The 22397-nt window shown below is 39.3% G+C and overlaps 1 protein-coding gene across 4 annotated transcripts in view; it reads left to right on the top strand.

Annotated features, from left to right (window-relative positions):
* Positions 1-22397, top strand: part of fcho1 (FCH and mu domain containing endocytic adaptor 1) — a 34760-nt gene that overhangs the window by 11196 nt on the left and 1167 nt on the right. Inside the window, exons 3-25 of one of the 4 annotated variants that reach the window (XM_057355966.1) lie at positions 5728-5819; positions 7882-7956; positions 9832-9973; positions 10230-10382; positions 10765-10869; positions 12796-12894; positions 13095-13191; positions 13443-13548; positions 14630-14654; positions 15207-15267; positions 15601-15785; positions 15970-15994; positions 16235-16291; positions 16974-17025; positions 18095-18213; positions 18548-19492; positions 19576-19682; positions 20627-20741; positions 20851-20962; positions 21184-21339; positions 21514-21646; positions 21841-22037; positions 22194-22258. In XM_057355966.1, the coding sequence (XP_057211949.1) occupies positions 5728-5819; positions 7882-7956; positions 9832-9973; positions 10230-10382; positions 10765-10869; positions 12796-12894; positions 13095-13191; positions 13443-13548; positions 14630-14654; positions 15207-15267; positions 15601-15785; positions 15970-15994; positions 16235-16291; positions 16974-17025; positions 18095-18213; positions 18548-19492; positions 19576-19682; positions 20627-20741; positions 20851-20962; positions 21184-21339; positions 21514-21646; positions 21841-22037; positions 22194-22258 (3223 nt within the window). Of the gene's footprint in view, positions 1-5727; positions 5820-7881; positions 7957-9831; positions 9974-10229; positions 10383-10764; positions 10870-12745; positions 12895-13094; positions 13192-13436; positions 13549-14629; positions 14655-15206; positions 15268-15600; positions 15786-15969; positions 15995-16234; positions 16292-16973; positions 17026-18094; positions 18214-18547; positions 19493-19575; positions 19683-20626; positions 20742-20850; positions 20963-21183; positions 21340-21513; positions 21647-21840; positions 22038-22193; positions 22259-22397 lie in introns of those variants that run through there. The other 3 variants (XM_057355965.1, XM_057355967.1, XM_057355968.1) reach the window with 3 other exon arrangements.

Raw genomic sequence — 22397 nt, 5'->3', positions numbered from 1 at the left:
GCTCATTTAGCAGCCTAATCACTCCATTTAGTTCAATTTCTCAAGGTTACATGTGGGTTTTCTCATTTTTGGATTAAAGTGTATGCAGAGCTTTGGATGATGAGGCCTACTGCTTCGTATTTATTTGGATTCAGACCCTGCTGAGAAATATTCTCTCTTCATTACTTCCTCTCTCTCTTACTCAATCTTTTTCTTTTTTTTAGTTCATTGCAAAAGCAAGTATCGATATTACTGTGATGTGTACTCGCTGTTACTTGATAAAATCACCATCGGGGTTTCTCAGCTGCTACACTGATGGTACCAGTTAAAGACTTTCTAAAGTCTCAGCAAGGGGGCCGGGTCCCTCTAGGCCTCAACAAACACCAAAAGATGACTTCTAATGTAAAATATAGACCAAACAAGCATTAAAAGTAAATATATTTCTTAGTGTTTGGTAATTCTTATAACAAAAATAAATCTCTTTAGTTATGCCAAGCTAGATATTTTATGGGGTAGTAATTGTGAGAAGGGAGGGACTTTCAAATATTCTTGTAGACAATGACGGGGCCTCGAAGACACTTTAGTTTTTTCTTTAAAAAAGTGCCTCATCCGAGTACTTCTAGTGCACTACATGTGATCACACTACTCATTCTACACTGCTCCATATACAACAAAATGGCATAGAATATGCAGAATGGGTCAAAATCCTGTCTTAGGTGGCTTTCACACTTAAAGTTTAGTTCAGAACTGGGCACGGTTCGCATGAAAAATCTCTAATGTGAAAGCTGCACCGAGGTAGTAACAAACCCGAGACGTCGGCTGCACTCAAACTGTGGCGCGGCACGCGTAAATGTGAAAGCAACACAGACCCCGGTGCGCACATGTTCAGGAAGGAAAGTAACCTGCACGTGCGTTTTAGCTGATTATGATGTACTTCAACAAAAATATGTAAGAGATGATAGTGTTGATGATTTATCTTGGATTCGAGCGAGAATGAGCCTGCATTATATTGGCGTGTAGCGAATATACATATAAATAGAGTAAACCCAAGTGACGTTTACTCTGCTGCGCATAATAGCACCAAGTGAATAAAAACAATATAACCCATGGCTGTTTTCTATCATGCGTTTGTGATGACGTAGATGAACGTAAATGCACCAGGGTTGAAACCAAACCAATGCTGCGGGAGGCTCTGGGATCAGTCACACTCGTATTCGGAACACTGCAAATGTGCCGAGTCTGAAAACGCCCTTACTGTGCGTTCAGACCGCCAGCGACTGTGTCGCTAGTCTCTTGCTACGAGGTCGTTAGAAGGCATTCCTAGGTTTGATCGCTCTAGTAACATTTATAAACAAACCCTGCTGTAACTGACGAGAGACTGATGACGTGAGCTCCGCTGCTTTACTCCTACTGGTAGTCGCTCCCGAAAGATGCTCATCATTTGCATAAAGTTGAGCAAATCTCAACTTTGTTGTTTCGCTGGCGGTCTTAGTCTTTTAAACATTGATATAGCTTCTCATATGTCCTGCTTTTCTGATTTAATCGAGACGTGAAGATAAGGGTAAACGATAGGAGGATAATGTACTTTTGGTCGGTCAATGATTTCTCTCTTTCTTACCTAAGAGCTAATATAGTTATTCATCAGAGGTGACAGGATTGGGTCGTGTGTGTGTGTGTGTGTTAACCATTGTGCACAGTCAGCAGTTAAATCCTTTAACAGTACTGTACCTCTGCAGGGAACACTGGGAAATCCACTGTTTGATGATGTTGCAAAAGATGCCTAATGAAGAGATGACTTTTTAGAAGTGCTAGTTACTTTTATAGCTAGGGCTCAGCGTAATGCTACTGTATGTCCTCAGTAAATCCAGCATTATTGGACATCTCAGTCAGTGGGCCTTCAGAGAGGGACATGCTGAACTCATGGACCTGCGGTGTCTCCAAAAAAAGTTTTTAAAGGGATTGGTGAAAATGGCCCTCTGTTCTGTTGCTTGCTGTGTGTGTGGGTATGGGTTTGAGGTTGGTCTCACATGATTGCCTCATTGCCCTGAGCATCATGATACTGGAATGTCCAGCCATGATTCAATTACAACTTCCATGAGACTTGCCTTATTCATCAAGCCCTGGATTAGTCCTGCTCAGACCCTGCTAAAGTTGTTAACCAAGCTTGTGTTTACAGCGGAGGGGTAATTAAAATCAAGTGAGATTGGTTAGCTCTACCGTCTAAGAGAGGTAGTTATTATGAGGTGGTATTAAACTGTTGAATGCTGTCGAATGTTCAGCCTCATGCCATTATGAAAAAGTTTAGAGAAGTATCATCTTCCCTGAACAGATCTTAAACCTCTCAGTTAAAGAGGAGCCACTGAAAGTCTCCAAAGATTTGACACTCGATTTTATTTTAAATATATTTTAATGTATTATTCAATATATTATTTTTAATCATTTGAAGATATAGCAAAGTTATACAATATATTATTTTAGGCATTATTTTGTTATTTAATGGAAGATACAGTATAGTGTAGCTAAGTATGTAATGCATTATTCAATATATTAATTATATTTATTTAAAGATATAGTGAAGTTATTCAATTTATTATTCTATAGGCCACTTCGGATGACGTAAACAACGCTTGTTTAACGCTGATCCAGAAGAACTTCCTGTTCCACTACACAAAACATTTGAACAAAATACAACCAACATTTATAACCAGTTTAAAATGAAAAAAAAATTGCTTTAAGATTTTATTATATATGTAAGATTTAAATAATGATAATTAAATAACTGAAACCGGACTTGCTTCTGGACCAGCATTTACTTTCTTTTCTATTTTTATTTACTTGAATATTGAATATATATAAAGTTATATAATGCATTATTTTATGCATTATTTTTATTTATTTACATTTACATTTAGTCATTTAGCAGACGCTTTTATCTAAAGCGACTTACAAATGAGGTAAACTATAGAAGTTTCTATGTTAGAAACTATAGAACTATAATTGCTAGTTAGTGAGATTAGTTGTTAAGACGCAGTCTCAACTTAACAAGTTTATGCAACTGGCCCCAGGTCTCATACAGTTCAGCACAGTATACAAAGCTATGTTTTTTTTTTATAGAAAGAGTAGAAAAGAAATAGAAGTCGATACTAATCGGTCAGGTGTTGACGGAAGATTTAGCAAAGAAAATAATGTACGATTCTGTTATTTGAAGATATAGTGGAGTATTTTGTGATTATTCAATATAACACTTTGCCCTCCCTGGAACTTATAAAAATAATACTTTACCCTTCTTTACCCCCCTTATACGAACACACGCATATAGCTGTCACCTGTAACAAGCTGTCATATGTCTCCCACTCTCTCACAGTTACCGGTGGAACCCTGTTGCTTCAGAAACCGCTATCGTGGTGGAGACACGTTTATACCGAGTGTAACACCGTGTCTACACCGGACACATGGCTTGTTCTAATGGGATTGTCGCGCCACGTCCAGTGTGGACAAATTTTAAAATTATAATGGGTTCTAATTCGTTCTATTGTCGCATCGCGCCGCGTTCGGTGTAGACACGGTGTAATCGTCGGGCAGCGTTGGAGTTCCTCTTTCAACACCTTCAGCCCTGCTTAATGTCATCCCTCCCTTGCCTCTCTCCTTCGGTTTCTCCTGCTCTCTCTCGTCTATCAAGTTCTTTTCAAACAAAGTGTCCTCTGTGCTGGCATTACATTAGATGAGGCAAATTCCGGATACTATGCAAATGAACATTTGGGAACAAAGTTAAAAAAGGACTTTGGACGTCGGCAGATTTGCTGTCATTTCAAGTGTCAGGGGAATTATGCCTGCCAAATTCATGTTTACCATCACTGACATGTTAAGAAAGGATAGTGAAGACATGTAGAAGAGAGTGAGGTGGTGTTAAAGGGTGCTGTTGTACCTGTGTGGGAATAGTAGAGCGAATCATGGGAGATCAGCTTTCCAAAGAGGTCATGTTTCAACAAGCATACTGGCAACACAACACTGAAATTACATGTCGGTGAAGTTGCACAACTGTTGTGGTCTACTATGTTTTTATGATCTCTATTCTTTAAACAGCACCTTTATGTGTATTTATACTACATAAAAGACTGAAATGAAACCTCAGAAGGGTGCATTGATATCCTGTCTCGATCTGACTGTACTAACTAAGCACAATAGTCACAGCCCAAATTTCCTTCAAAGGAATATCAAGGAATTCCTATGTGTTTAGAAAAATGAATGGGAATGTCATTTTTAGTTTACTACTTTTGCATTCTTAATAGTCAGAGTAACGTGCCCACTGTAGATCCTTAAAGATGAAGTTCTTTGTTTATTTTGTGCGATACAGAATATTGTCAGTCTCTTACAGGGCTCTAGATGCATTTTTCCCACTGGTCGCACTGGTTCGACTCTCTTTCTTAGTTGGTCGCACCAACTTACAATTTGGTCGCACACTTTTTTATAGTAATCATAATGACCTTGCATAATGACCTCAGTTGATAATTCGTTCTGTTAATTTGTCACTAAGTCTTTTAAAATAGTCGGCTATAGAACGCTTCATATTTGTGCTTTAACACTTGTGTTTTATTATCTATGCACTTTGCAAAAAGCTGTTATTTTCCCACTGGGCTTCATTTGCCAGACCTTATTTTTAAATAACAGTCTTTATTTTTACCACATAAAATTAAATTAAATTAAATTAGCTAGCTCAAAACTCAAAAGCAATTCGGAACTAAATTATTATATATGTAGCCTACTTTACTACACATTGTCATAAATAAACTTTAAATAATAAATCTTACTAATCTTACTAGTCTTGTCTTGTTAGTCTTGTTACTAGTCTTGTTAAATGGTCTAAGCATGCTTGTGTTCTGATGTGTTTTGAGTGACAGATGGGTTCAGACAGTGTGTCACGTGAATTCAGTGTTTGACATATGAGTTGTTTCAACAAAATGAATCGGTTCAAATGAGTCATTAGGTCGCGAATCCGGACATTAGCGGACATTGACGCGCTGTTTGTTTTTCACAGCTGTTAGGACATCGGAAAAGATAGAAGTTAACATGGAAAATACTTCACTGTATAGGATTTTCCTTTATGTCAGCTGCATGTGCGGAACACTTGTTTTTAAGCACATTCACACCCTGTAATTCAGGTAAAACATATTCTAGATATGACAGTCTAGAGCCCTGTCTTACCTTGAAAGTGCTTTCTGTGGACGTTTTGACTACCTTTTGCTATGGCCACTGACTGCCCTGGTTTTGTCAGATCTCTCTCTCTCTTCTTTGTTGACATTTTTCTGTTTGCTCAAAGAAAGGGTGCTATTTTTGTACTTGCAAACTTTGACCACAGGATGTTCTGTTACTTTGTTTCAAAGGTTATCGCCTATGGATCTCCATGCTTGAGGGGGGTCTGGGATGAATGTTGTGTTCCTCGCTCACGTAGCATCTCAGTTTTTCGTCTTTTCCGTCCGTGTTTGGTTCACCACACTGTGTTTGACCATAGTAAATGCCAAGACATTTTAAGGGCGAAGTACAGAAAGAAATTACGAGCAAGCCGCAGGTTTTCTGAGAACATTTTGTGTTTGCTATAACACACAGACCCAAAATGTGTACTCTACTCTAGCTTTTTTCTCGTTTTTCTTGCTATTTTGATATTAGCACCTTCCAGTTTGTTTTTAGTGTATGAATCATTTTAACACTCACAGGTAATTGACCTCATGCTGGTATTTTGTTTGTTCACAGGGAGAGAAGAATGCGGGGTTTGACGTCCTCTACCACAACATGAAACATGGACAGATCGCCACCAAAGAGCTGGCTGAGTTCGTGCGCGAGAGGTAAGGTGTTGTTTTGGCAAGAGTCGTCATGGTGATGGGAAGGAGGGATGATATGGTGTGACTGTTACTGACAGAAATGTAACATGGAATTTGGTCTCTTCATCACTCTTGCGCACACTTGTATCTTAGAAGCAGATGTCATTTCTTCAGCATGTTACACTACAAACATTTTCCTGCCTTAAATTTTTAAGTACAATCAAATTGGTTTTTCAAAGTATAATTTTAAATAGTTTTTAAATTACTCTAGTTCATCAAAATAAGTTATTAAAAATAAGTGCAACTAAAAAGTTGCAACAACCACTGGCCGAAATTTTAAATAGTAAGTCAAAATGTTTTGCTGGCCAATTTGATTATATGTAACATGTTAGGGATACACCGTGCCACAAAGTGCATTAAAATCCTTTATGCACACCTTCCAGCCAATCATAATCGAGTATTCAAACAGACTATGGTAAGAGTAATAATATGTTATGTCACGCTGTGCTTCGCTAAGTAATTTATAAATAATCATTTAAAAAGTATAGTGTTTTTTTTATTTCCTTAAAAGCTGTTTCGGAAGGGCAGCGACTTTATGCTTTATCTGATATTATTAAATCGTATTGTTTGATATTTTTAATGTGTGCTATTGTATCTCATATTATGTTTTTGTTTGCTTATAAGACCATCCCAGTCTCTCTTTTTGTCGGTCTCTGTCTCTCTCCACAGCACTGTGCTGTCTGCACACAACACTAGAGTGTTAAAACGCACTAACCTGAGAGAAGCAGTGCAGACAACAAAGTTTTCACTGTTCACTCGCACACACTCGCATACGCAAGGTAGCGCAGCAGGCTCCCAAACTTGTACATGCGCGTTGTTATACAAATGATGAATTTGTCTCGCCTTCCACTGCCAGAATATGTGGGAAGTGTGAGGATTTTCTGGGGGTCTGTGAGTGTGATGCTCAAGTCAAGGCTAATTTCTTATTAGAATAATTAAACGGAAACCCTGTAAAGACTTCTGCAGAGAGACTAGGGACTATTTACAGCTCCTACAAGCCTCCTGCCAACATTCATAGTCTCTTCCATCCATTATGGTGTGACTGGACCCAGGAACCATTCATCATAGGCTGAAGAATTAAAAAAAATGTTGTTGGAAATCTGTCCAGGAAAGCCCTGAGGGGAGTGTGAAGAAAATTGAGAGAGACAAAATATGCCAGTGATAAAAGCATAGCTTGTGCAATAAATTACATTAATCAATTTTCAAAGGCCATTTTGTATCCACTCAGAGTACATCATGCTTCAAAGTGGCTCTATTTCTTGGCTTCTTTACCTTGCATTGTGCTGTTACTATAAAAAAAATCATGTATAAGAATAATATAAGATGTCTTCTAAAAGATAAGCCCAGATCCAGACAGAGTCAATAGGAAGAGAATGAGACGTCCTTTTCCTATGAGCAGACCTACGTTGTCAAGCATCATGTGATCAACCTCTATTAAGAGATTTTGGCTAAATGTTGTATATAAAATATTATATTACGTGTACAGTATATATCGTGTAAAACTATAAGAAACTTTCAGAGTCAGATTTTTTTTAATGACAGCGGTAACTAATAATACCACGTTTCCACACTTATTGTAACATCAATAACTAGTAAGTGTGGTATTTAAGTATAAATACTGAAAATGGGATTCATTTTTCTCTGTAAGGTTCTCAGATGTTTCTTATAGTGTAATGAGCTTGCAATAGAGCTGTGAGTTTCCGAACAATTTATTGTTTATTGTTGAAAGTTCTTCTTAAAGGGACTGAAAAAATTCCCACTGCAGTAGTCAATGGTGGGCAAGATCTGTTTTGTTAAAAGCATTCTTCCAAATATCTTTCTCTGTGTTCAGCAGAACAAAGAAATGTATACAGATTTGGAACAACTCGAGGGTGAGAAAATGAAGACAGAATTTTTATTTTTGCGTGAACTGTTCCTTTGAACATTGAGGCTTTAATATTAGTGATAAATCACGTTTGCTAGACATCACCTGTGTTTCTATATTTGTAAGCTAACATCACCTGCTGTGTTTGTGTTTGCATTCAAGGACGGCTGTTGAGGAGACCTACTCGAAATCAATGAGTAAACTAGCCAAGTTGGCCAGCAATGGAAGCCCTCTCGGGTGAGTGATGTCATTGCTAGGGCTGATTCTGATGTTCCGATTCGATTCCGATTCACAAGCTCTCGATTCGATTCTCAATTCGAGTCAGTGATTATAGATTTATTACAAATCCTATAGATCTTTCTAAAAAAAATCAGTAAATATCAGATTACAATGGTGAATTAAAAAATGAAATGAAGAGCCACAAATCTGTATATTAAACTTTAAACACACACGCATACCTTGATCAAACAGGATCAGGTTATTTTACATTTGAGATACAGTATAACTAACAAAATTTCACAAAATAAGCTGTAAAGAAAGAGTGTAATCATATGAACCACTGCCTTTTACGTGAAGATGATTTCGAGGACATACCCGCATCTGCCATGTTAATTAAAGCGGCCCTAACACATGCAGTTTCTGCCAATCTCATATTAATCTTGAGTACCTATAGAGTAGTATTGCATACTTCGTATCTTCGAAGAGTATTTAGTTTGATCACATTTATAAAAGATAGATACAGCTGTACGATTATTTCCGAAAGCATACGGCACGTGCGGGGGGGCGGGGTAGGCTGAACTAAAGCACGTGTGCACCTTTTGCCAACAAAACACAGACATCAGTTTCACTCATCGCGTGCGGTTCATGTCCGGCACCTTTTAGAGCTGGGACGGCTCCATATATCAGTTTCAAACGATCTCCAAATCCAGCGTTATATCCACCGTTTATATGACATTCATCACCCAAATGCAGTGAACAAACAAACACCTGAACTTCGCGAATGTATGCTCTCTCTCTCTCTCCTGCACACAAGTGAAAGTGACGTCTGCGCATGCTCCTTCTCCTGCTCTCCTTGCTGCCGCGTGCTTTTCCGGGAGAATTGTCCAATAAGGGACTAAGAAATATCGTTACAAAACAGATTAATATGTTCGAAAAAAGCTTTCCAAAACCTGTACGATCGCTGGGGGAGTGTATCGAGCACAGAAATGCTACGTAATACGCCCAACTCGTTTTTTGACAAGTTGACCATGTTAAGCATGAGAAGACGGCACGTTTAACATCGTAAAGAAGTCAGAATGCATGACACACCGTCGCAGCACCTCTTTAAGCAATGAATGAACTACAGTATATGCTCCCTGTTGTAACATCCACCCGTTGTAAAAGGAAAAGTGACATCTAGTGGATAGTAGTAGCAATCGACCGCATTTAAAAAAAACTATTAATCGATTTTTCGGAAAAAAATTTGCCCAGCCCTAGTCATTGCTGTTAATTATGAGATCAGGGTTTCAATATTTTACAGCAACGGAGCAGTTTCGACTGCTGTTGCGTTTCTAATGGCAGGCAGTAGTGGGTGAAGTCTGGAGAGATACTTATCAACAGGAACTGTGCTTTCGGAGTCACCGCGTGCATTCTTGTATTTTCGTGCACGTGTGTTTGGCTGTGCTGCTGGCCTGAAAAGTCGTTGCTATGGTTAGCTTCTCCTTTGTGCTCTTTACCTCACTTTCTGTCTGCACAAGCATGTGCTAGTCTCAACAACAATCACACAGTGTTATAACACTGGTGAAACTGGCTTTGCAATGTAAGCCAAACTTGTAAAAAGTTTTACGAGTACAAACACACAGCTAATAGGAGGTCATTTCAACTCGTGACCTTGTTTTTGATTTTTCCTTTCAGTTTTTAAGCACAACCTACTCAAACGTATTTGTCCCACAAACTGTTATTTTTGGCTGTCTTCATGTAAACGTATGAGCTGTGGGGAAGTGTGGGGATCTTGATGTACAAAGACAAGGAAGCGTGTTGTTGTTGTTTTTCTAATAGTGCTGCGCTGTTACAAATCCGAGCGGCTTACGCACTTCCACACTTCAACATCTAACCACCTGCTCTGCTCCTCAGCACATTCGCCCCCATGTGGGACGTGTTTCGCGTGTCCTCTGATAAACTGGCCCTCTGCCACCTGGAGCTCATGAAGAAGATGAACGACCTCATCCGTGACATCAACAAGTACAACGAGGAGCAGGTCAAAATTCACCGCAAGGTAATTTAAGGACTCGCGGTGGGATCCTTTAATGGATCTCTGTATGTGTATTTGACTGGCCACAATGCATTGCTGTTTTGTTGACGCCATCACTGCTCTCCCAAACACTCAGACATTTAATGTCCATATGCATTCAAATGCATTTCAATCTAAGCTCTTATAAAAGCTGGACGTTGTATGAAATAGATGTAACAGATAAAATAGATGTAATAGATGCATGTAGATGTAACGCTGTATTATATTGTGTCTTATGGAGACGAAGGAGGAGGTGATCGGGACTTTGGAGGCCGTGCAGTGTGTTCAGGTTCAGAATGCCCACCTCCAAAAGACCAGAGAAGGATACCACAGCAAGTGTGTGGAGCTGGAGCGACTGCGCAAAGAGGGAGCTCCTCAGAAAGAGCTGGAAAAGGTTTGTGTGTTTACTGGCCTCATAGCAAAGCTATGTAGGATTTTAGGACTACTTTACCTTTGCTGAAGTATAGTCATATGGACCACATTTATGCCACTTTATGGTACTTTTGCATCCTGTTGAAGCTTGAAAGTTTCTGTTACCATTACTTGCAATTGCATGGAAAAATTGAAGATCTGATAATCCAGAACGTCTCATTTTGTGTTCCACGGGAGAAAGAAAATGGGTTTAAAATGGCACGAGGATGGGTGACTGATGACAGGTTATTCCATTTTGTGTGAACTGCGGTAGCTTTCTTGCATCATCCTGATGTGTTTGTGATCTTGAAGAATTATATTTCCTGTTCTTATTTCTCTCTCTGTCCCGCTCTTGTGTTTTTCAGGCTGAGCTGAAGTCTAAGAAAGCGGCCGAATCTTTTGCAGGGTCTATCAAGAAGTTCAATCGCGCTGAAGCTGACTTTGAACAGAAGATGAGTGAATCGGCACAGGTTGGTGATGTGAATATTTGAGGTCGTTTTAGACGGTTTCATTGCACGCGCCTGGTCCGAAGTTAACTTCCGGTCTGTGTTTGGTTGTAAGATAAAAATTTAATTTATATTAATTTATAGTAATATTTTATTGTCTATTAATTGTATTAAATTAAATTAAAACTACTCAACAGTTATTGATTCTTTGCGGAGGTCTACCAGAAGTAAAATGTGTCAACCAGCACATTTTGAGCTGTTTAGTGCAGACCACAAGTTACATGTGTGAATTTGCAAAAACCTTTGCAGCGTTTCAACAAAGTGATAAACTTACCATGGCTACAACAACCCTTTAGGAGTTAGTCTGACAAAATAATTACACGCCTGTGGTCTATTTCTGCCTGGTGACGACCTGCACGTATGAATAATTTGAGACTGAGGAAAGAATGGGTCTGTGACATGAGTTCTGACGTCACTCTGGGAACAGACGGGTCATGGTATCCCACAATTATGGCTTCAGCATTAATCTTGAAATTCATGAGGATGACCAGTGTTAAATGTTAATGACAGATATATTTCAACTCTAATTTAGTGATTTACTAATATGCCAGATATAGGGTGCAGTCTGAGAAATTGGAGGTGCACTTTGTGAGTGTATTATGAATGGTTCACCAAGAATAATTGTGTAAAATGGAACGTGCGTAAATAGACTGCCCCCATATTTAAAGAGGATCTTTTAAAAAAAAAAAATCTTTGATAATACTTGCACTGTACCGAATTTATACACTTTAATTAACTGTGTAATTACCTTTAATGAATTTGCTTAGTGAACTCGAATTAAAGGGTTATTATTTGACAAAGAAATGAAAAAATTTCTCATAATTTATTTTGGACTTTTTGGACTTCTGTCATTTTTGGAGCTTCAGCTTTTTGGGACATATATGTTTGTGTTGAGCTGAAGAAAATAAATTGGATACATCTGGGATGGCATGAGGGTCAGTAAATTATGGTGGAAATTTCACCTTTTTGTTGAAACAGTAAGCCACTCAAAACTGTGCTTTATTATGAATATTTGTAACATAGAGGTTTAAAATTGTACCTTTTCTGTCGCTCGGTGGTACCCTAAGGTTCTTTTTTGTACCTTTAAAGGTATACAAAATCATTATATAATGTTATACTTTTTTGTAGGGATGTAACGATTCACTCAGCTCACGATGCGTTTCGAGTCACGATTCTGATCTCACGATGCGATTTATTCACAATTTACTCATGATTTATTTTTACAAAATGAGTTGAAACAAATTAGAAATGAACAACTTCCCTTGCATTATTTCTTAAATGCTTCACGTTTCTTTGTATAATAAAATAATGTTTTATTTCAAATAACAAAACTAAACTGCAATTTTATAACAAATTAATAATAGAAAAAGTATCTTTAATATAAACAAACTAATACTGTCTGAGCTTTTCTTGGATTTTTTTGCATTTAAGAAGTATCAGCATGTCCACGTTTAGATTTGCAGTGAAAATAGCGGCCCCTGCTGTTCAAAAAAATGTATTGCGATTCAGTTCACACCTCAACAGATTTGAATCGTCACACATTATAATCGATTTTCAACCGGCTCACTGTGAATCGTTACATCCCTACTTTTTTGGGTACATTATTGTACCCTAAGGACGTATTGAATACCTTCAAAGGTACAGTTAAATGTTCTGTACCCCTAATATTTAACTGGTACTCAATAGGTCCTTAAAGTACACAATACCAAAGGTCCTTAAAATGTATCCAAAAAAGGATAAAAACATTTTATGTTTATAAGGTAAATGTACAAAAAGGAATCTTTAAGGGTACCACCCCAGCGACAGAAAAGGTACAGTTTTAAACCTTTTTTTCTGACAGTGTACGTTTGCTGAGTCAAATGAAGAAATAGTTTCTCTCCGAAAATGCAGAAATTTCAGAACATTGAGGAGGCTCATCTACGACAAGTGAAGCTGCTGATCAAAGCGTATTCCCATTCCATCGAAGACACGCACGTACAGGTTGGACAGGTACAACTCTAGGCCAACTCGCATCGATCTCTTTTGAGATTTTAATCATTTCAATCCACTTCAGTTTTATATTTTCATCCCGTAATTGTTGTGAAAACTGTGTGTCCAGCTGAATTACCCCCTGTGGTTCACAGTTGTTCCGCTTGATGTGGTCTTGATTAGTTATCCGAGATTAAATCTCTTTTCTGTTCCTCCTTCAGGTCCATGAGGAATTCAAGCAGAACGTGGAGAACATTGGCGTTGAGAATCTCATTCAGAAGTTTACAGAGCAGAAGGGAACAGGGAAAGAAAGACCCGGTGAGACTCAGACATTTTTTTTCAAACTCTTCAAGGCCCAGTTTCCAGAACTAAAATGGATTTTCAGTAAGCTTTAGCAAACTTGTTTTAAAATAATTTATATTTTTAATTATAAATGTCTCAGACAGTTTGACTGATTGAAAATATAATTAGCCAAATAAGAAAATAATGGATGTCTATGAGATCTCCACACCAAATATAATGAAACTAACGCGTGTGTGTGTGTCTGTGTGGGTGTGTGTAAGGTCCAGTTGGGTTTGAGGAGCATCTGTCTTTACCTGAGAACAGTAAAAAGAGTCGTGCTAAAGCCTTCAGGATCCCTGGATTAGGAAAGAGAGACAAGGAACCTGATTCGACGTAAGTACATATGTGATGTTGAAGGGGGAACACCCTTGCACAGGGTTCGAATTAAGGGCGGGTGGTCCCGGACCCCTCATAAGGTCTAAAATAATGAACTTGGGGAGTCCCCTGGTTTTTCATTAAAACTAGACTAAAAACGTTAGTTTAACGTTTAATCACGCTAAAACAAAACACTATTGTCCGTTATTTGTTCAAATTTTAAAAGATGCAAATCGAAATGACAGTTTTATCTGAAAAATCCATGCATGCTCAAGTGCGCCACATGGTGTTCAATGAAGACATGTACAGAGACGTCGCACCGAGACATTGGCGCGCGTGTGCGGATCCTCTGATATTGAAAGCGTTTATCTTAAAACTCAACAGTTATTTTGATATCAAGTCTTTCTTTATGTACGCTGTTATTGCTCACATTGTCAAAACAGATGCGACGCGAGCCTTTACCTATAGAAAAAATAGGAAAGGGAGCGAAAATATTTTAAATCTTTTGCCCTCCCAAAGAATATTGCATTCATTTGCCAAACATTTGCATTTCCCAAGAATATTTTTCTTTCCCTCAGAAAACTTTCCCAGAGATAAAAAACGCTCATACGCTTCTGCATACGGTGGTGACTGGTTTGGCAGCAGTGTACAGACGGACACTATTGACTTTGACGCGAGCCTCTCCCTCACTCGCTCCAAGGAATTCTTTTCATTAATATTCCCCCAAAAATAAGGGAACAGCACTGCATTACAATTATATAAACAGAATCAAAGGACAAGAAAATAAACAATCATGTGGATCTCTTTTAATGGATTATCAACATTTTAAGGACATTTATGGGTGTAATGTTGTTAAATTGATGTGATCCAAGCTATCATGTGATTGATGCCTGTACTGGTAGCTCCGTCGATTTTTTTTTTAGGGCTGGTTAGGGGACCCCCCCAAGAGCTTTCACACAATTCGAACAGTACCCTTGCAGTTTTGTTCATTAATACAGTATGTACTTTCAAACTTGAATTATTGTCAGTGCCAGTATTGTCATATCCAGTTTTTGGTTTTGTCAATAGGTTTCATAACTTCTGTTTTTTTGTTTTTCAGGGATTCAGCTGTGGCAGATTCTCTTGTGAGTTCTCAACACAATTACACACATTGTTTGCCCACAAACTGTACATGTTTGTCTGTGGATTTGTTTGGAAAACTCATTTTAAAGCTCTCATTCTTTTTTGTCTAAAGGTCTTCACCACAAGCATAGTAACTTTGAGGTTTAGGGGTAGAGAATAAAAACTATGATGAAGTCAGTAAAAAAACAACAGTCTATGTCTCAATCCCATACAAAAACAAACCTGCGTGTGTGTGTATGAGTGACGCATGTGGCTGGGTCTGGTTACTTCATTATGCTATTTTCAACCTTGTTGTCACTCCGAGTATTTAATAGAGTGTGTGATAGTCCACCGGCTGCCACGGATCCTTCATAAACACTCTGTTAAGGGCTTTTATGTTCAACTGTGCAAACTGACAGTTTCTTCAAACAGGATTCATAGCAACAGCATTAGTTTGTTTATAAGAGCAGATCATTGACCAGATTCACCACACTTGTGAGCATGTGTCCTGTCTCTTAAAATGTTGTTTCTTATTGTGAGTCTGTGTTGTGTGTTTATGTTGTGTGTATGTGTAGAACTCGCCCCTTGAAGTGGACGACGAGGGCTTTGTGATACGTGCAGACGTCAAGCAGAATGATATCCTTCAGAAGAATAAATGCAGAGATAGTGTATTTGTGTGCATGTTAGGTGGGGTCTACAGGTCTGTCCAGTGCCAGAAGTGCCAGAAGACAATTTCTCTTAAACAAGCTTCTGATAAAGATCTGGTGACTTGCTAAGATTCCTATGAATGTTAAGTTCCCCATCAGTTGTGTTTTAGGATGCGAAACTTAGGATGTGTCTCTAAATAGGACAGATATTTCTGCACTTCCCTATGTTTTTCCATTGTCTGAGCATTTCTCGTTATTTGTGTTTACACTTATATTTGTGTGTGCTCTGTTGTCATAATTTGCTCCTTAACTTGCTTTCTACGTTGTGCTGCTGAGGTCAAGGACGGCAATTTTTACTCCAGTGACTCGGACTTCGATGACGAGGAACCCAAGAAATTTCACATTCAGATCCGGCCGGTCGCCACTAGTAGCCGTAGCAACTCGGCAGCCAATGAGCAGGAGCTGAAGGCTACGGTGGGGGCGTTGACATTGCCCCCTAACAGAGCGGTAAGAGACCCTAGTTTCTAGTGACTGATGCTTCAGGTGCATTAAAAAGATGTATTTTACCGTAGATTGACGGTAGCTATTTATTTGTCATAATGTGGAGTATTTAAACGACTCATGCATGCTAGCACCATATCGACTTAAAATGTATTTAACAGATGCCCCTTTTATTCTCCTCTTTGTACAGGTGTCAGTTAAGAAACAGCTCTCACGTAAGTTGAGTTTTTCCTCTAGAAGTCCCCATTTTGTGCCTTTAAGAGAAAATGTTATGTATTATTTATGTCTTTTGTACTATTTACATTCATTTTTTAGTTAGTTTAGGAAAATAAGGAGACTAGAGATGTCAATCATTTGAACCTGTCAGGCACTAAGCAGGGCATCTTTTTGAAATTTTTGACAATATTTTGTGTCTAAGTTTGTGTTTTTCATGTGTTGTTGTTCTTCTGCTATAGGAAACTCCAGTTCAGCGGGTCGGTCTGAAGGTGAAGGAGAAAGTGTTCCTCAGAGAGGTCGGTTGGCCTCTGCAGAACGTCTGTATTCTACAGCTTCAGTTACCAAATAGATCATGAATTTTTTAGCGTTCATACATTGTTCATGTGATATTGTCACCCAGCTGTCTCAAATGGCCACATTCACACAGAGAATGTCCCATCTCCTCCTCTGTTCACATTAATAGAAGTCATTATTCCACAAACAAAGCTCCATCTGACGCCTTAATCACAGCAATCTGCCAGCGGGCTGACCTGGCATCAGAGTCATACATCATAAGCGCACTGTCATTATTGCTTTAGATTGACATACTGATCTCGGGTCTGCTGGATGGCAGATTGCTGTAATTACAGCCTCAGACGGGGCTCTGTTTCGGTATAACGGGATTAAACAATAACAGCAAAAGTGGAAATAATTTGCCAAGTGTGTGTGGTTTGATGAAAATGGTGTGGGCTGTTGTCTTTCTGACTATTATTCATCCCTTTAGTCACATAGAGGAGTAGTTGCCTCACAAGGATTTATTTGGATAGAATGTGGTTTGATAATATTACGTAATGTAATGTTGATATTGATAATCAGTATTAAAATAAATTGTCTATTTAATTATGTGTTCAGCTATGCTAAAGATGTAGTAGTATGTCGAATCATACTATGACCATTGACCACTTGATGTATATAATGTAATTCTGTGTTGTTGTGTAGAAGGAGAACAGGAGAGTCTGCGCAGATCCACGTCTAGCCCAGATCACAGCAGGTACAATATAGATGCAGGCAAAAAAATAATGTATGAAATACAGGCACAGAAAAAATAAGAGACCATTTCAAAATTGACCAGTTTAAGGTGTGTTTAGTTAAAGTAATCCGTTTTGTTTAATTCTGTGAACTACTAACAATATTTCTCCCAAATACAAATATATGTAAATATTGTTTCTATTTGCATTTATTTGCAGAAAATGAAAACCGCGAAACTGGTCAAAATAACAGAAAAGATGCTCTTTTTTCAAACCTCAAATACTGCAAAGAAAACAAGTTCATGTTCACTTGTAAGCAATACAACAGTCATATTTGTACATGTATTTAGGAAAAGTTCAAAAACAGATCATTTTGATCACAGTTTTCATGTGTCTTGTCATGCTGTCAGTCTTTCACAATGCTGTTGGATGACTTTGTCACTCCTGAGGTTTAATTTTGTTGAAATTCAACAGACACTGAACTGGAAGGGACGCAATACATCTAGAAATGCTGATTAAATTTTACTTTTGGAATGGTCTCTTAATTTTTCCGCTGCTGTATATTCGACATATGGTAGTGTTACGAAATACAAGCACATTAATGGGACTGTTTAAAAAAAAAACAGGAGTGCCGTTAAGTCACCCAACTTTCTGTGGTGTTTCCCCAAAGCACATTTCACCATAATGAAAGAGAAAGTTCTGGCATGAAACTCTAGATGGCGCAGTCCTAAAGTCTAAACCAATCTGACATAATAGCTTTACTACATGGCGCAGCTGATTGGTTCCTTCCGTATCAGCAGCCAATGAGTTTGCTGCTCTACGTTTAAATCTTGGCTAGTTATTGTAGTTGCAGCGCAGCCTGTTTCAGAAACCCTCCTCCTTTCTCAGCTCCACCTGTATAGATCTGCTACAAGGTGATCACGTAAGCTATGCGGGGTTTATTCATATATGTTATATGTGCAGCAGCGTGCAGATCTATTCCGCCAAGACCAAATACATTTACATGTCATGTACACTAGCATGCTAAACCCTCCGAGAGTTGTCATGACAGAACCGTATTCACTGGTTTTCTGCATCACTTCATCTCTGCAGGTTGAGCTCAATAGCCTCCGGTTCTGACGCTCTGTTTGGACCTCCTCTGGAATCTGCCTTTAAATCTCACAGTTTCGCTAGCCGAGAGCAACTCCAGAATGCCTTCGCTGCATCTGAATGTAAGTCCCCTGTAACCACACCACCCCCAGACTTATTACAGTGATAGATGAGAATCGACTAAACAAGCAATTCTTTTACAGCTTTTTTAAAACAGACAATTAAAGCTCTCAACGAACCTAATGTTTGTCAAAGTGTGCATTGCATTAGTTTTAGGATTAATTGCCTTCCTTCCCAGATCTGTTTGTGTGGGCACTGAAGCATGAATTAATCAACTGCAGACAAAAGGACTAATTGAAGGATAAATTATGTTTCTATGGTCATTTTATTGTTTTATTTCCGTTCTTTGAAAATGTCTTTTCTGATCAATAAAAGACTCTGATTATTTTCTCCCAGATGCTGCATTCTCCTCTGATTCATCCTCTCCTGAGAATGTGGAGGATTCTGGGCTGGATTCACCATCCCATCAGCCCCTTGGGGTGTCCCCAGAATCCACTGGTTGGGCAGCCTGGCCCCCGGCTCAGTCTAAAGACTCTGTAAACTTGGGTCGATCTTCGGACCCCTTCCTAGCTGCATTCCGCGACCCCTCGCCCGGCCGCTCTCCTCTACCACAGGCCGACCCGGCCAACGCCTGGTCTTCCGATTTACGCTCCCCACGTGCCCCACCCGACATCGAGCCCACTACCTTCAGATTCCCGGCCTTCTCCCACAACCTGGCATCTTCCGATTTGGAACCGTCAGTATGGAGTTGTAAACACATCCCTCCTGAAGACCCCTTTCTGGCTGCCTTTGAGCGGATGACCTCCAAGGACAACATCCCTCTGCCTGATGCCTGGGCCCCGCCTCAACCTCGGCTCACCAGGGACGGCGTCGAGGACCAAGCTGACCCCTTTTCCAACACTAAAGCTCTTCCTCCACCATCTTCATCATCGTCCACCCGCAAGGACAGAGAGAGGAAAAGAGATCGTAGTGTTCCGCCTTCAGAGTCCCAAGAAGATCCTTTCGCTATTACTATGATTGGCAGCCCAACGCATCAGTCATCTCTAGCAGCGCAGGCCGCTGTACAAGGCAGGGTGAATGGAAATAGGCCGACGCCCAGTCCAAACCCCGCCCCCAGTTCTCATCCCAAGAAAGAGCTGGTGCATTGGAACTCCGTGCATAACCCTTTTAGCGAAGGAACTCCCAACAATACAGTCACGCAAGAGCTCAGGAAACAAAGATCATTTAATGATGAGCCTCGAAGGAACGCACCGCCGCTCACACGGCATTCTGGGCCACAGGAGGACCTCTGCTTTTCTACAGACAAAGACCAGAACTGCCTGGATGTTAACGCACAACCAGGTATAAACTGATGTGGGTTTTTAATGGATGGTGGTAATACTGATATTTAGGGATGATGATTGACCTCTCTCTTTTTCTTTCAGTCTCCAAGCATGGTTTCAGGCAGGACAGCAGTGAGCGTCTGGTGTTGGCTCCGCCCCGCTCCGTTCGGTCCAAGCGCTCCTCGGGCAGACTCAGTGGCTGTGAGCGGGTAAATGTTCCACAGACCTCGTTATACCACCCGTCCTACTAGCAACACTCGAGTGTCTTTACATTCACAAAAACAAAGCCCTTCATCAGACTCTTTGTTTTTAATCTTGTTTTATGAGATGTGGTTTCTCTTGACTTCAGTTCTAAATTAACAGCACTATTGAGATCTCACTTGAAGAGCTTCATCGCTTTACACTGGAAAACAAGAAATATTGTTACAAGACAAGGAGAAAAGTCTTTCAGCCGCAGAAGTAATTTCAGCCACTTGTTTTCCATCATTTTAAGTTGAAAGAAAAAAAATTTAAAAGCCGGTACTCAGATTTTTGTTGTTTTATTTTTAACATTAAGATTTAGGGTGAAATAAGAGTTATTATAGTTTTGTTTTTAGTTTTATTGTAGTTTTATTACTATTTTGAATTAGTTTTTGTAATTTCGTTATTTGCTGCTGTCATTCTGTTATTTATTTGTTTTTAATATTGCTGTATAGGTTTAGTTTCTTTTATTTCAGTTTTTGTTTAGTTTTGATTTTAATTCAATAATTTAAATAGTTTTGATTTAGTCAACTATGCTAATCGAGTTTAAAAGTTGTGTGTAAGTATCTACTGTTTTGTTATTGGTCACATGTTGCACAGTCAACATAAAATGCGCAAACCCATTTGATATTATATTGTAAATATAATTAATATTAATAATATTATAATGTTAATAATTAATAATATTATTTGATATTATAATTATTTTAAAAAATTAAACTTTTAACCAGTTGTATTAAAAAGGTTTTAGATTACAAAATAATATTAAAATATTATATTACTATATAATAATAATAATGATAATATTGTAATTTAAACACACACCTGGCTTGTGTGTGAGGAGTGTTACTTTTTTATTTGTCATCATTTTGCAGAAGTACAGCAACTTTGACCTTTGACCCGTGTGTCTTAGTCTAGGTCACTGTGCTCATCTCCGCTGCCTGATCCCAGTCCTCCCCTCACCTCCTCATCATCTTCTAGCCCTAGCGAGTGGGGAGTGCAGAACCGTGTTCCCAGTCCAGCCCGAGGTGATTCTGACATCCTTAACACCCACACTATAAAAATCCATAGAGATTCTGGAAATTAGAATCCTAATTGAATGTAAATATTGATACTTTTACTTGTGTGACCCTGCAGGTTTGTCTCGAGGGCCCAGTCCCATTTCTCTGAGCACTCAGGAATCATGGCCCGTAGCAGCAGCCATCACAGAGTACATCAATGCTTACTTCAAAGGAGGAGAACACAACCGGTCAGTCTTTGGATTTCAAGGGAAAGCTCTTGATAAAACCAGAACAACACATTTACGCACGTGTTTGGAACTGCAGATCACCCAAAGATCCATCTTCAGTTCTTTCACCCCATCTGGAGGACAAAACAAAACCCACTGACACACTGTCCTGCTCTTACTTCAAGTGACTTGCTGTTCATTGTTTTCATTGAAATCCAACGGTTTGCTTGTGTATGTTTCAGCTGTCTAGTTAAGATCACCGGTGACCTCACCATGTCATTTCCTGCTGGGATCACCCGCATTTTCAACGCCAACCCCAACGCACCTGTGCTTAGCTTTAGATTGGTCAACATCTCTCGAGTGGACCACTTCTTACCCAACCAAAAGTTACTCTACAGGTATGATGCCGTCTAGCACACACTTTTGACCATATTGCAGTCTATAGGGCAGTTATTATACATTACATGCTTTATTTATTTATCAAACTAATGAAAGAGTCCGAATGATTTTTGGTGGTAATGGACATCACGTTCCTTTCAGATGGCTTTTAATTTTTGTCTTTGTGCCTGCAGTGATCCATCACAGAGTGACCCAGACTCTAAAGATTTCTGGTTCAACATGCCGGCCTTAACGCTTCATCTGCAGAGAGAGGCAGAGCTCAACCCACAGGCCTCTTATTACAATGTGGCTTTGCTCAAATACCAGGTCAGTCACCGCAAACCCTAATAATACTTGAATTGCAACTGAATCTGGTTTAATGATGTTTTTAAAGGCGTTCCTATACTTAAACATACGGTTCACCTAAAACAGATTTTTAAAAGCAGTAAATCACTCACATTGACGCTTTGTCTAGTTCTTTAGTGTATTGGTAGTAATTTGATGTATATTGTACGTTACAGGCATCATCTCAGGATCCGGGTCGTGCCCCCCTGCTGCTGTCTGCTGAGTGTCAGCGCAGTGGCACAGTCACCCGTGTGTCTCTGGATTACCACTGCTGCCCTGCAACCGCCCCTGCCACCCAACTGACCTCCGTACAAGTGCTGCTGCCCCTCGATCACACTGCCACCGACCTGCAGTGTCAGCCGCCCGCATCCTGGTGAGAAACAGAGCGTGCACATAGGGTGTGATGTGGATTCATTACATTTCATAATATGATTGCGAGTTCCCGTTAAAAAACGGGATGGGTGGGTACTCATGAAAGAGAGAAATAAAGGTGAAGAGCTAATGAGTAAAGACCTGTTTTATGTCACAGGAACGCTGAAGAAAGACGTCTCTTATGGAAGCTACCCAACCTTTCTCCGACCAATCACAGCAAAGGTTATTAGCATCACCACCTGTTCTTTTTTACCCCTCTCTCTTACTTAGTGCTTGAATCGAAGAGTATTGTAGATAGGAAATATTGACTTTCTGGACCCAAAATATTGCATTTTATGTAGTGCCAGTCATGTTCTATATA

The sequence above is a fragment of the Triplophysa rosa genome, linkage group LG17, assembly GCF_024868665.1.
Source record: "Triplophysa rosa linkage group LG17, Trosa_1v2, whole genome shotgun sequence".
In the NCBI taxonomy this organism is placed as follows: Eukaryota; Metazoa; Chordata; class Actinopteri; order Cypriniformes; family Nemacheilidae; genus Triplophysa; species Triplophysa rosa.
Note: the sequence above shows the minus strand (reverse complement) of the source record. Positions and strands in the feature narration are given on the sequence as shown.